The sequence below is a fragment of the Glandiceps talaboti genome, chromosome 12 (assembly GCF_964340395.1).
Source record: "Glandiceps talaboti chromosome 12, keGlaTala1.1, whole genome shotgun sequence".
Taxonomy (NCBI): domain Eukaryota; kingdom Metazoa; phylum Hemichordata; class Enteropneusta; family Spengelidae; genus Glandiceps; species Glandiceps talaboti.
Genome location: NC_135560.1, coordinates 12264524 through 12279335, shown reverse-complemented (window position 1 = coordinate 12279335; position 14812 = coordinate 12264524). Strand labels below are relative to the sequence as shown.

At 36.9% G+C, this 14812-nt stretch overlaps 2 protein-coding genes across 2 annotated transcripts; one reads left to right on the top strand and one right to left on the bottom strand.

The window, feature by feature from the left end:
* Nucleotides 1-5083: 5083 nt before the first annotated feature.
* Nucleotides 5084-6235, bottom strand: LOC144442941 (heparan sulfate glucosamine 3-O-sulfotransferase 1-like). The gene has a single exon (XM_078132314.1). It carries the CDS (start codon nt 6233-6235, stop codon nt 5084-5086), a length of 1152 nt encoding a protein of 383 aa, XP_077988440.1.
* A 6567-nt stretch (nt 6236-12802) lies between these two features.
* LOC144442940 (transmembrane protein 53-like) lies at nt 12803-14620 on the top strand. The gene is made up of 2 exons (XM_078132313.1): nt 12803-12854; nt 13878-14620. Exons 1-2 carry the CDS (start codon nt 12803-12805, stop codon nt 14618-14620), a joined length of 795 nt encoding a protein of 264 aa, XP_077988439.1.
* Nucleotides 14621-14812: the final 192 nt, after the last annotated feature.

The following is a 14812-nucleotide window of genomic DNA, read 5'->3' as shown; positions in this document are numbered from 1 at the left end:
CTGTACTTCCAACACGCTGTGCCAAGTTATAACCCAATTCATTGATTTCCTTTCCCCGTTTATGATAAGTTCCACCTGTAAACGCTTGTCTGTCAGTGGTTGTACCAGTCTGGTATGAGAGAATGATCAAAACATGGTTATGAATATTAAGTTCAAAGTGTGATGTCACATTTCCAACATCGAATTTTTTTACAAGTAGTTTATCAAAAAGCCGATGATATGCTTTCATCTTAATTATCAAGAACATCTTGACGAACCTTTCGGATGAACCCTACCTTTACACTTAGGATGACAAAATCTTCTGGGTTTGCGTAAAGTTTATAAAACCCCTTCTCTGTATAGAAGTGAACATTGTAGCTAGTGAAATAGTAATTACATGAACATGTCTGATATTTATCGCTCCGTCGGTGGAAAGTCCTCTGATCTTTGTGTACTTGTCTAGCTTAGCTTAGCCTTAGGTAAGTAAAATAGGGCATGCGCAGTACATGTACAGATTCAAAGCTACATGTCTTCAGGCACGAATGATGGTGGCATGAAAGAGGAAAGATTGCCGCTGAGGGCGTATAATAAAATGATCAATACCATACTTTGAATAATTTCATTCAAAGTTTAACGTGTGATCTGTCAGATTTTCCAACTTAGAAATTTGTACAAGTTGTTTATTGAAAGGCTGATAATAGGCTTTCAACTTATCAAGAACATCTTGACGAACCTTTGGGTGAGTTCTACCTTTTTCTTTACCAAGACATATTATGTTGGGTTTGTGTATTAAACAATAAAACCCCTTTTCTTCCTTGAAGTAAAAATTGTCTCGGATGAAATATTGCTTTATATTTAGAAATGTTTCAATGCTTTGTAATTCGACACTGGGGTCCGTCTTGAACACATCACCATCCACTATGTGTATTTGTGAGGAAGGAAAAATTTTCAACCAATTCTGAAGGTGTTTTATATACACCCCTACACTGATAAGTGGATTATCAGTGACAAGTTTACCGTTTGGGTCTAGAACTGAGGATTCAAAAGTATCATTTATTTTGTAGCCCTCTTCCGAGAATAAATTATGTATGCCGCTTGTTTTACCAATTTTCATATGTTGCACATGGACATAATCAGACACAGCTCTAGTTACAGGATCACAAAAAACAAAGACAATTTTTGTTTGAGGTGAGACGTCTTTGTATACTTTTCGCGGAATGTCAGGTTTGTCAAAGTAGTTCGGTGTTTTCTCAATAACAAGTTGTCCTGCTGTTGATACAGGCATCTGCTGTGAATACCAATCTATACCCTTGAAGTAATTGATATCGAAATAATGTGCCTCTCTTTTAGCAATAGCTACCGACGGATGATAAGACAGAAAATTGCTTATGGCCCCAGTCCCACATTTTTTAGCTCCACCAATGATTACATCCGGAAGACATGTTCTCACTGCAAGTTCTGATTTATCTAGGCTAACCTTACAACCGATGGTGTCGACAGTTTTTTTCTGACCAAGTAGTGTTTGCTCTGATTCGTGTCGTATAAGCTTACCCGCCATTATTAGGACCGATTTATTCTCACCAAGTTGTGGTGTTTGCTGAGATTCGTGTCGGCTAAGCTTACTATCCATGGTTAGGGCCTTTGTATTCGGCACAATTTGCTGCGACTCGAATTGGCTAACTTGACCATTTGTTATTAGGACGGTGCTGTTCTTACCAAACTCTTCCTGTACTCCACCTCGACTAGTATTAAGCTCACTGGTCTTGCGCTGATAAATTGTGTCTTTTTCTGCTTCAGTCTTGTATAATGGTAGCAGACGGCTACTTCTTGATTCATACGTATACATATAAACACCGTGGCAAAGAATACAAACACAGATGATGATAACTACAATACATCCTTTCATGAATTTCTTCGTAGTAGTTGCAGTATATAATTTATGTACATCTCCACATCTCCTGTACAAAAAGAGAAGGTAGACAAATATGTCAATATATCAACTCAATAAACTGTTATTTCGATAAATTATTGATATATTTTTGTAATTGTGTTTAATTTATCAAGCGTTTTGACATAGCTACAGCTTTTACTGTCCAAAGTAAAGTGTGTGCTTATCTTTATAGAGTACTTGAAAGTTCTCAAGTTCTGAAATAGTATGCCTCATCACTGTGTATTGGTTGTACAGACTATAATATATCGAGACAAGATTAGCATACAAAAATTAATAGCATACAACATGTCCGGCATCTATCAAATACAGTAACCCCGAGAGTTTCTTCGATATAGACTACTTCGCATGACGTTTGTAATTTGTAATTTTGACTTTTTTTTCGGAATAAAATCAAAATATCAAATCTTAGCTGTTCCCACGCCTCTACTACGAATTATCCTCAGACAATCCGCTTAAGGTCCCCCTTACGATTAAAAACAAGCAGTTAATCTAGATGACGTAACAGATTGCTTCTCTAATTATTCACCCACCCACCCACCCACTCACTCACACACACACACACACACATACCCACCCATCCACCACCGCCCACCCACCCACCCACACACACACCCACCCACCCACCCACCCAACCACCCACACCGCATCCACACCCCCCCCCACACACACACACTTTTAATTAAAAATGCATTTTACCTCAAAGTATATTTAAGCCAAAACAGCTGTAGCTACCATTCTGTATGGAGTAGTGATAGTGTTTCCTATCAACGAAATCCCAACAAAAATCCCAGAGAAAAAAAGCTAATATTGACCTGTAAAACGTCAATGATTTTTCCATGTATTCTGCTTTAACACCTGATTCCTCTATAATTTAGCATAACTGTAATTAAACCTAGAAGTTGCCAAATTGATAATTTTGAACCAGGACTTACAACTGCAACTTTTTAACCAGGACCTACAGCTGCAACGTTTGGCAACATGCACAGGGACTTGAAAGCAGACACATACTCCTAACACTGATCCATTGGACCCTTTTCAGTACATGTATGTAGTCACCTCTCCGCTTCCAAACTCCAAAAGTTCAGATCCATACATAAGGATGCGAAGAGCTATGGAATAGTAGAAATGTTGAAGAAAAGGTAGCAACTGAAAACCTGCCTTTAAAGTAGGTAATGGAAATAGAGAAACCGTCTTTCAAGCATGCAGGTGAAAACCAGGGGGTTTGACTACAGATTACCCAACTATAGATAACACACTATCAAAATATTTTTACAGTACAAGTAAAATCATGATTTGTCTCAGTATCTCAGTCATTGGATGTACCTGCATTTATTATTTGTGATATATCATTATATTAGTCAATATGGAATGTTCCACTTACCTACTGAGCGCTGTCATGATGGATCTGTATTTCTGCAAATTCGATTTCACACATTAATCATGCATGCAAAATACAAAACAAGCTGCTACCAGTCTTAACTATAAGCTTATATGGGTTCTGTGAGTGTGCACTACTATACTATACTGACGTCATTAAAAGTGATGTTCGTTCGTTCGTTACAGTGTATTTCATTTATGCAAATAACAGTAACTTATATACCATGTCTAATGGAGCAAGGTATCTTTAATACATTTAACAAATGCATACATTGGCCAAATTAAGTCAAACATAATGAGCCCGATAATATTACATCACACAAACTAAACTCTAAAATTTAGAACCAATCACTCAAGCCATAGAAAGCCCATGAATATAAACACACTATATGTAAAGGGTCTGCACATAAATTTGTAACCTGTCAATAGAAGTTCAGGTGGGGTATAATATTAGACAAACTTTCGTCTTCAGTTTAGTCCAAATGATATTGTGCTGCTGATTACTTTAAAATAAATGCTTTACAAAACCATACATCTTTACTACGCGAGATAAATTCTTTAATTTCTCACACAGTAGCTCCATCTACACGTAGGTCGTCCTATCTGAGGCAGTCCCAAGTCCTACCTGAGATAGGATAGATTTGTGTCTACACGTAGGAAGGTTACAGCGGAGATGTCGCACCTTCCATCCTGACAGTACATAGGACGGGTTTCAGGAAACCTCTCAAAGGTGTCCTAAGTTAGGACGGTTTCAGGACAGGTTCAGGACGCGTTTGCGTCTACACGGGCTTCAAACTATCCTGAATCCTACCTCAGGTAGGATTTTTAGTGCCGTGTAGACGGGGCTAGTGGTTTCCTTTATAATGTACATTCAGATATGTCTAAACCAATGCATTTTAAAGTCGATTCAGGTAAAATATTAAGTTCGGGTATTTAAGGAGGCTTGCCTCTCCAGTATCTGGTTTAGAAGTGTTCTAACAGTTTGGTTAGTTTTGTTGTGAACAAATTTTTGTAGCCCTGGCAAAAGTCGTAGTTGTATAACCCAAATATGTAATAATCAACCCAATATGTAATACCATCTTAACCCAATATGTAATACAAACCCAATATGTAATAACACTTAACCCAATGTGTAATAATCAACCCAATATGTAATTATATATAACACCATCTTAACCCAATATGTAATACAAACCCAATATGTAATAACACTTAACCCAATGTGTAATAAGATTTGGTCTGAGATAGTAAAAGTAAACAAGAATATATGCCATTTGTATGTAGGGGGATAACTGTAGGGTTGCCATAAATAAATAAATAAAGAACGGTTCCTTTCCAGTTTCTTAAGAATTACACCCTGGATATTTATCCAGTGATTTTGTATCCAAATATTCCTGTGTTACGTAAGTGCACATAAATTATGGAGCATATCTGGTCAAGAAATTATCGATGGTTTAAGATGTTGGAAATAATCACACGTGTGAAATATATGCATGCAGAGTCTCATCCATGTGAAAAGTTTGGAATATAGATATAAATTCTCGTCTACCTTGGAATGTTTAATATTATAGTAACCACATAATATATCACAGGTTATACGAGCTCCAATGTTATCACTCCGTCGATGGAAAGTCCTCCCTTTCGAATAGTACTTGTTTAGTCTTAGGGCAGTACGCATACAGATTCAAGGGTTTCCATATGGATAAAAGGTGGAAAGGGGAAAGATTACCGCTGAGGGCGTATAATAAAAAGATAAATGTCAAATTTTGAATACGTTCAGTGAAAGTTTAAGGTATGATCTGTCAGATTTTCCAACTTAGAAATTTGTACAAGTTGTCTATTGAAGGGTTGATAATAGGCTTTCAACTTATCAAGAACATCTTGACGAACCTTCGGGTGAGTTCTACCTTTGTCTTCACCAAGACACAGTTTTTGGGGTTTCCACAAACAATAAAACCCTTGTTTCTTGTCAAAGTAAAAGTTGTCCTTGGTGAAATATCGCTTTATATTTAGAAATGTTTCAATGCTTTGTAATTCGACACTGGGATCCGTCTTGAACACATCACCATCCAATATGTGTATTTGTGAGGAAGGGAAGACTTTCAACCAATTCTGAAGGTGTTTTATATACACCCCTACACTGATAAGTGGATTATCAGTGACAAGTTTACCATTTGGGTCTAGAACTGAGGATTCAAAAGTATCATTTATTCTGTAGCCCTCTTCCGAGAATAAATTATGTATGTCGTTTTTTCCAACGATTGGGAAGAGTTTCATGTGTTGCACATGGACATAATCAGACACAGCTCTAGTTACAGGGTCACAAAAAACAAAGACAATTTTTGTTTGAGGTGAGACGTCTTTGTATACTTTTCGCGGAATGTCAGGTTTGTCAAAGTAGTTGGGTGTTTTCTCAATAACAAGTTGTCCTGCTGTTGATACAGGCATCTGCTGAACGTACCAATGTATACTCCGGGAGTAATTGATATCGAAATAATGAACCTCTCCAGTTGTCATAGCTACCGACGGGTGACAAGATAAAAATGTCTTCAAGGCTCCAGTACCACATTTTTTAACTCCAGCGATGATTACATCCGGAAGATGCTTTCTTATCGGAGTATTCAACCTTTCTTCATGCTGATTTTGTGATTTATCTTGGCTTAGCGTATTATTCCTGATCTTATATTTAATTTTCTGAATATTAAATTCTACTCCAAGCTCCTGTTGTGATTCCTGTCGGCTTAGGTTACCGTCGGTGGTTACGGCAGTCGTCAGCTGTTGAAAATTAATATCTTGTCCCCCAATCTTGTATGGTAATTGATGATGGCTTTTAGGTTTAATTTTTACATGGTGAAGATTACGAGCAAGGAAGTAAAGAGAGATGATGAGAAATGTAATAGACACTTTTATGACTTTCTCCGAAGTCATTTTGCTTCGTGAAATCCAAAGCAATAGGTAAGTATTTATAATGTGTTCGAATAATGACTGCTGCTGTACCACTATATATTAGACCTCTTTCATAAACTTGGGTCTCCGGGTCTGAAATGATACATCCATCGCTGTAAAAAAAATATTCTTGTATATCCCTGTTCAAGAGACGTTTTGAAGAAATGGTTAACAACTATGCTGTCGGGCGTAAACAAGGACACGTGTCTCAGAATCAGTGGTATTAAAGGAGGCTATCCAACCAATGTCGCCACATTGATAATTTCAACATGGTGGTATTTCCCACTAGTAGACAAAGTGAATTTGTGTGAAAGCACTGCATTAACTGCATTAATTAAATCCTGTGTTTTGAAATTTCCAGAATTGAACACCAGAACTCACACAGACTAGATTGGCACAATGCGTATACCGACGTTGTCTGGATCACTGAGGTCAGCATCCCTCTGCACCACACTGTTTCCCCCTTCATCATAGTCGTTTCACACCAGTTTCGCCTCAGTCAAAATGACAGACTTGCTCAGTTTGTTTGCCATTTTCAACAAAGTTCGTGTTGAACAATTTTAAGCTCACTTTGTAAATTCTGGTACCCTTACATACCTGCAAAAAGTGTACACTCATTTGAACCGAAACCAAATCCTCTCCTCACACCACAACTAACAATTGACCATGTGATTCACTGCATGTCAGCAGCAATTTGACTGATATATTCTGATATTATATGCTACAATGGTTGTGGCAATGGTTGGATGTGGGATTGGTGGAAGTTAGGCAATGCGTGAAGACGTGAACTTGAATGCACAGCAATCAAAAGTCCCTCGCGGTTATCGCCCGTATGGGTAAGTAATGTAAGACCACCTGCCAGTCTGTCTGTCTGTGAATACGATATTTCAACCATTTCCTACGGGTTTGGCAAGAACTGATTACACATTGGTAATCTACCTTTACATATAGCGACATTATTTGCACAAGTATGAATGATTGTTTTGTAGGTAGGCCTTATGTCATGACGCTTTTTACAAATTTTCTATCACTTGCCACATAATGCAAATCATAACAGATTTTGTACCTTTTTTTTTCATATAATATGCATGTGTCATATTTACACGATACAGATATTTCTTCATTGGGCATCATCTTTGCATTGCTTGTTTGGAATTACAAAATATATTCGTGAATATATCGATTATATATAGATGTATAACATATATATGTACCGTTACTATGATACGCATATTACGTGACTAAATTTGGTGAATAAATTAGTGATGCTATATGCCGCACCCACCCTACTAAATTTCGCCTTGACATAACCTCATAGTGATCCTGCTACGGCCTCGTCTCATATGATACATTAGACTGTCAACAGTCGTTTTGCCTTTCTTGTAATCTATCTTTAATACTGTTTTTTTTGCTGCTGAAATTACATGTAATAGAATCAAAACATGGTGAACGTTGGACGTTCGATGACGACGTCAGATTATATTTATATAATGTGTGCGAATCCTCGGTGAGTAGTAGCCCACGTTCTGTGTCATGTCTAGAACAGAGAATGTACACACCGTGTACAAGCTGATTATTATATCTCATGTAATGGGTTATATATTTGTACATACATATTTATTACTAATTAAATTAGTAATAAATAAATAAATATTTCAAAATTTAGGAATACTACAAAATATGATCCGCGTCTGAATACAGACTAATGATCTATCTCTAGCACTACCAATCAATTTTGGGTGGCAGATGACGACGAATATAATCATCACTAGAGTATTAATTGATGTGGGATTTTATCATAATCTTTATTCTGTTTTATGTATATTTATGACGTGAATTACCATTTTTTTCTGAAATCATGATTATACATAACCTCCATTTATTATCATTATGTTTTTATTATGATCTATTATCATTAGTGTTATCTTAGACTAACAAAGGCTGATATTTCATGACCAAATCATCATACTTATATTGATTCACGAGCCACTATATTTGTTGGGGCGGGGATATGTAACGGTTCATATGAAAGTTAGTTATTGCTTTACTAATCATGGATAAGTTTGAAAAAAAAGTATGATTGATGATAGAGTATTCGTAATATTACAGTTATCAGATTATCTGATATTTTCTACGAATGTATTTTCATATATGAAAATGCATTTCGCAAGTACTCGGTAAATCACAGGGGACCCAGGAACCGTGTGACAAACAAAACAAAACAAAACGAACAAACAAAACAAAACGAACAAACAAACAAACAAACAAACAAATAAATAAATAAATAAATAAATAAATAAATAAATAAATAAATAAATAAATAAACTATCAAATAAATGACAAATGAACAAGCAAACGAACGACAAGTATAGGGATAAATAAAATAATTAAATAAACCAGCAAATAAACAGATACTCGTGGGGGTATACTAGATATGTTTTTTGTACCCATCGCTATTAAAAAGTATAGGGACAAATAAAATAATGAAATAAACCAGCAAATAAACAGATACTCGTGGGGGTATACAAGATATGTTTTTTTGTACCCATCGCTATAAAAAAGTATAGGGACAAATAAAATAATTAAATAAATCAGCAAATAAACAGATACTCGTGGGGGTATACTAGATATGTTTTTGTACCCATCATGTTGTTTTTTTTTATAGTGGTGGGTACAAAAAACATTTACTACGCTGCACTCACCTCTGCACTCACGTGAGTGTAGCGCCAGCAGCGGCAGAAAGGAGGCAGGGGACCAGTGAACATTTTACAGTTACGTCACTTGACTTGCCTTTGAGGATCTTATACAGTGCTCGCTTTATTGTAAAAGGTCCATTTTTATCGTTACAAAACACATTTTTTGCCCCCAGTGATAGTGCATAACTTTATTTGGCACATTTTCTTCATGCAGGTATGTTTTTGTTGAGCAAATGTGCATTTTGTTCGAATTTGAAAGATGACCCTTGTAAATATTTCTACGTAGTGTATAGAGATTGATGCATTTGTAGCAGCAAGATTCGTATGACATTCTAAGAAAACGGCAATCTAAGCAATAATACATGTCCCTGCTAGCCGCTTTCAGCACATCATATTTTAATCAGATTGGGCTTTCTCTCGAGAACCGATTTGTCAAAGTGACTCCAATTCCCGGCCCTCTCCCTTTATATGCTCCCTTGTGACATTTTTTCGCCAGAAACTGGAAACTAGGGAGTTGAAGAAAAAGAATTATTTATATTGGTAATACGTAGATATAAATATTACCAGTATGGAACTTGGATAAAACACGCTCGTACCTCTCTAGTCTATAGGTTACCCAGACTCTGGGAGTTGAGGACTTCACCTCATGCCTATTTATCTGACAGTGCACACGTATTCGACTCACACACAGGGACAGAGCAATGATGAACACAAAACGATGCGGCACATTCACTTCTGGGTACACGGGTGGGCTGATGTTCTATTCAAGGATGGTCATGATACAAAATAACACACTTGAATCAATGTATTTTTAAATCATACAGATCGATTCAAGTGCCTGTGGTTTTTTTACTATTACGTCAACCATCTGACCGGGTCATCGGGTACGTGCTACGTATGTCGACAGTTGTGGTAGTGATTACATGAGCGGATCGACAGTGCAGTACTACTATGCAAAGGATAATCGTGCGGTTAGGACAGGTAAGCAAGCTTTGGACTTTTAATGGTTTTGTTGTTTTCAGCGAAATTTATATATGATATTATTATAACAGGTTGATGCTTAGTCCTGCTTACATGACGGTGCACGAGTCTGTATTACTGACTTGACTCTAAACACCGGGAGGGACAATTGTCAGAATCGAGTCCCGAATTCCTCCGTATGCAAGCAGGACTAGTTGATGCTAGACTACAGATTTCAGTTAATCGTGTATTTTAGTAGTCAAGCTGCAACATACAGTTTCAGATCTCTTTGGGTCCAGTCTTTAGTATTGTAAAATGGCAGTGTTGTTACAGATGGCGTCATTGTTAACTAACTGGACTGAGCTGGGGTGGGATGGAGTTTCGGGTGTGGGTGTTTTGGCATTGAAATTAGGTTCTCAAACTGAGCTGATGGAAAAAAACATACTTCCCCACCAGTGACCCGTGGTAAAGACCACATTTTACAGAATGACACCCCCCCCCCAATACACACATTATTTGTCATTGTAATAGCACTGCACTCTTTCTTTAGTTTTGTCTCCCTACACGATATGAATATTGTTATGTAAGAGCATGGATTTATACTTTAATTACATTTTTGTTTTCTTTGTACCGTTGTTTATCCAATATGGCCCCTACACTGATTATGCTGAAAAGTTGCACCAGAAGTAGTGGAGGGTGACTTTTTATGTCAATGCTGTATCATAGGACCTAGCATAGATACCTGTTTTGACAGGTATAAGGGTAGTAAAATCCACCAAACAGTCGTTTGCAGTGTTGATCTGCATCACTCTGTCTATTGAATTTGTACACCTGGAAATGTAGCATTAGTTTAGCATTTAAACCCAGAACGAAATAAGTTATAGTTGAGAATGAGGTGGACCTCGTCCATGGTAGCTAGGTTGCAGTAATATTGGTATGACCTTTGTGGCCCCATGAGGATGTACTATGCCCATCACCCCCCCCCCCCCCCCCCCAAAAAAAAAAAAAAAAAAAAAAAAAAAGAAAACATGAAGTAGCCTTAATTAGGGTAGGTTAGTCCATTTTTCTCTGGCTTAACAATATACAATAAGTAACACTGAAGTAAAGCACTTTCTCTGTGTACTACACTCGTTTATAGCATTCATATCAAGTCTAAAAGTGTACTGTTTCAATTGGTTTAATTACAAGCCCAACATGTGGCCTTTATAATGTAGTCAGTTAGCAATGTACATTTGATATGGATGCTCTAAAGGATTGTGGTACACACAGACAATAAAATGCTTTACTTTGGTGTTGTGGGTTGTGCTTTTGTTGTATAAAACTTGACTCTGACCCTTGTCCCCATTTATCATAGTGTATACAACTGGTACAGCAGTAGTTTCTACTCTGATGTTTTTGTCCAAGTACACAGTTTAACATGGTCAGTTTCCCAGGGGTATAAATCAGAATCATATACTATTTAACATTGAGAATAACTTTCTTATTATTTTTTTTCAGTCTTTGAGGAGTGATATTACAACAAATTCAAACTACCTGAAGAGAAACATGTCAAGTCGTACAGTAAGAGTTCACAAATATATGGAATTGACGTCTCTCCCTGACCAACAAAAAGGTACAGAACTACAATTTCTTCATCATTATAAAAAAACCAACTATAATTACCACCATGATTTTCAAATTAAATATGCAGCAGTTTTTTTTCCACTGAGAATAGAACAAGGGAACAACCACAGGCACTTGAAGTAATCTGTACATTGTTTTTTTTTTACTATACACTTAAAAAGAAAAAAAATTATACAGATTGATTCAAGTGCCTGTGGGAACATCCTATTAGGTATTGTTATTTAACATTCATTTACATTTTAGTGATAGCATGGGGGTTGTGGTTTACATTATTGGACAAACTCTGTTATTACTATGTCAACATTATTTCTAGTCTATCAGCTAGCCCTCGGATGTTCTTCTGATAAAATACGACACACAGCCGAACAACGCTATCGAGGATGGAACATCCGAGGTCTAGCGAATGTCATCAGGATACAAATAACTGCCAATCAGAGAACCGTATTAGCGACAAGCACAAACAGAGGACAATAACTAAATTTTCATGCATATTCATCTTAAGGAGGGGCTTGTAAAAATAACCACCCATGCGTTAACTAAAATGTGTGAATGACAACGTCTACACACTCATCAAACACAATTACCATAAACTGATAAGACATAGTAATGACATAAATGTATTTGTCAACACCTGCATGCAGAGATTGAATATATTAAAGTATATATATGCATATATGGCCCAACCCACCGCTTATCGTAATCTCAATGGAATGTCCGGTCTGAAAATGACATTCGCTAGACTGTTCGGGCAAGCCCTCACATGCGAACTTCGTTCGCTTATAGTTATAGCATCGAAAGAAAGCCCGAACGTCTAGCAGCAAGACTACATTATTTCATGTTACTATCAGACACACAGGTGTGGTCAAAGAAATATGTATGTCTCATTAGGCCTAAAAATATTGTTTGGTTCCAGTCACCTGACCCCACCTAGTTTTTCACTACTGATCCTAAATTTTTTAAAAAGTATTTGAAGAAAAAAAGTTGAAAATTGAGAAACATTACGAGAAATAGTGGATGCGGAACTGATATCAACTTAAAAGGATAATATAAAAATGTTCTTCCAATCTGTAATGGCTGTACATCAGATGGGAAGAAACTAATAACACAGAGACTGTATGGAAAACAACAGAAAACATAACTACCTGAACTAGACACTCCAGCATGAATAAAAAATAAATAAATAAAAAATCTACCTACCCACCGATTCTAAAATTGAGCATAATCGGAACCACACAATTTTTTTTAGGAATGTAGGGGTTAATAAGTTGCAATGTCAAAGTATGCTACACCACAGAAAGTCATTATAAAAGAATTTAGGATTTGTAAAGCAAGGCGTCCTTCAACTTCAAGCCATTACAAAATGTTTGCTGATTGAATGTCAAAGTACAGATATTTGACCCATGCATCACAGTTTGATTTTTACTGAGGTCAGAGAACTTCATTTACAGAAAAAGGGAAGTATAGGTTGAAACAGGTACAGATTCACAATAGTTCTACAACAATATAATGTTGTTCGAGAACTCCAGTAAAGTGACAGATGAACCCAGGTAAATTTCACCTGCTACTCCCTCTATTTGACTATATGTATACATGTATTTGTCGCCCTTTGAAGTATGTTTTCTCTCCCTTTGGTCTAAAGTGGGGTCTGTTTTTTTTAACTGAAGAGTCTAACATGGGGTCCACTGTACATTATTTTTTTATTTTTACTTGGTCTAAAGTGTGGTCCATTGTCTACCAAATCATAACTGTGCCATTAATCTTCCCAAAATGTTGGGAAAATAAAATACAAGAGTGAAAACTACATTTTGTGACCCACCGTTTCCTTAAAGTATGGAACTACTACAAATCTATTTTGGTCTAAAATTTGATCTTCTAAAAAAACTATAATACTCTAAAAAGGGGATGTTGGTTTTTGGTCAGAATGGCTGTATAATGTAGTCTGGGGTTAACAGTATTGGCTGCACACCGCTACCAGAACTGGCCAATGGTATCACCCCCAGGAGTAGTACTAGTAATCTAAGACTGAGGGATTCATACACTGGGTTCCAAGTTATCATCTTTAAAGCACTCACAATATCAAGGACATTACTGGAAGGTGGTCTTGTGGTGATCGACCACTACTATCTTGTTTCCTTGGTGATAACTCATGTCAACATACTAATTACATATTGACAAACAGAAAGGTTAAAAATTAATTCATGTCAATGTGTCATCTTCACCAAGTCTGCAAAAATACAATCCAGTGATAGTAAAAGTATTCCACAGTATTTTGAAAAAAGGAAAGACATACATGAAACTAAAGTTACGTATGTTAATTTTCTTACCATCTATATGCTTATTTTCAGGGGAAAAGTCACCAACCAAACCACTTGTGATATTGCTTGGGTGGCTAGGAGCAACGACCAAAGCATTACAGAAATTCCATCCATTTTATACAAAAAGAAACTGTGACATTTTAACAATTCGACCACAGCCATCCCACTTTTTATGGCCACCTAAAGCTAGCAGTTTCAGCCTTGAACTGCTGAAGTATTTAGAGGAACACCATTTGAATCGACCACTCATTATCCATGGCTTTTCTATAGGTTGTTACATGTTTGCCATGTTGTTGGTGGAGCTGTCCAAAAAACCTGAGTATGCCCATTTACTGCAACAAGTTCAAGGTCAAGTTTATGATAGTGTTGTGGTCGGTGGTTTGAAACAGATGGCAGTAGGGGTGTCAAATTCAATCCACAGAAATGGAGCTGTGCGTGCCACAATCACTACCTCCCTGATGACATACTTCTCATTAACAAGTAAGGTCACTGTTGAAAACTACGACAAAGGAATAGAAGCTTTCAAGAATTCACCAGTGAGGGCTCCCTACCTGTTTTTTTATTGCCTGACAGACCCAATGTGTGACCCAGACTCATTGGACTCAGTGATGACATCACTGAAAGGTCATGGCTATGATGTCAATTACAAGTGTTGGCCAAAGTCTATTCATGCACAACATTTAAAGAACTATCCTGAGGAGTATGAAGAAATTTTGGAAAATTTTCTAGACAAGATTGGTATGGGTGTTGATAAAACCATATCAAAGTTGTAGTCTGCTCAGGTTGTACTTTTAGACTTGGGTTTGAATACTTGAAACAGAGCAATGCTCAGGTCCAACTTTAGGTTTGGGGTGGAATACTTAAAACAGAACACTGTTTGGGTCCCACTTTGGGCTTGTGTTGCAATACTTGAAACAGAGCACATGGACATGTAACATTGCTTGATTTATACAAGCGAATACTAT

Bases quoted from the DNA above. Each gene is read 5' to 3' on its own strand.
- LOC144442940 (XM_078132313.1), top strand. From the start codon at position 12,803: ATGTCAAAGTATGCTACACCACAGAAAGTCATTATAAAAGAATTTAGG. The intron at 12,855-13,877 runs GTAAAGCAAGGC...GCTTATTTTCAG, and splicing joins TATAAAAGAATTTAGGATTT to GGGAAAAGTCACCAACCAAA.
- LOC144442941 (XM_078132314.1), bottom strand. From the start codon at position 6,235: ATGACTTCGGAGAAAGTCATAAAAGTGTCTATTACATTTCTCATCATC.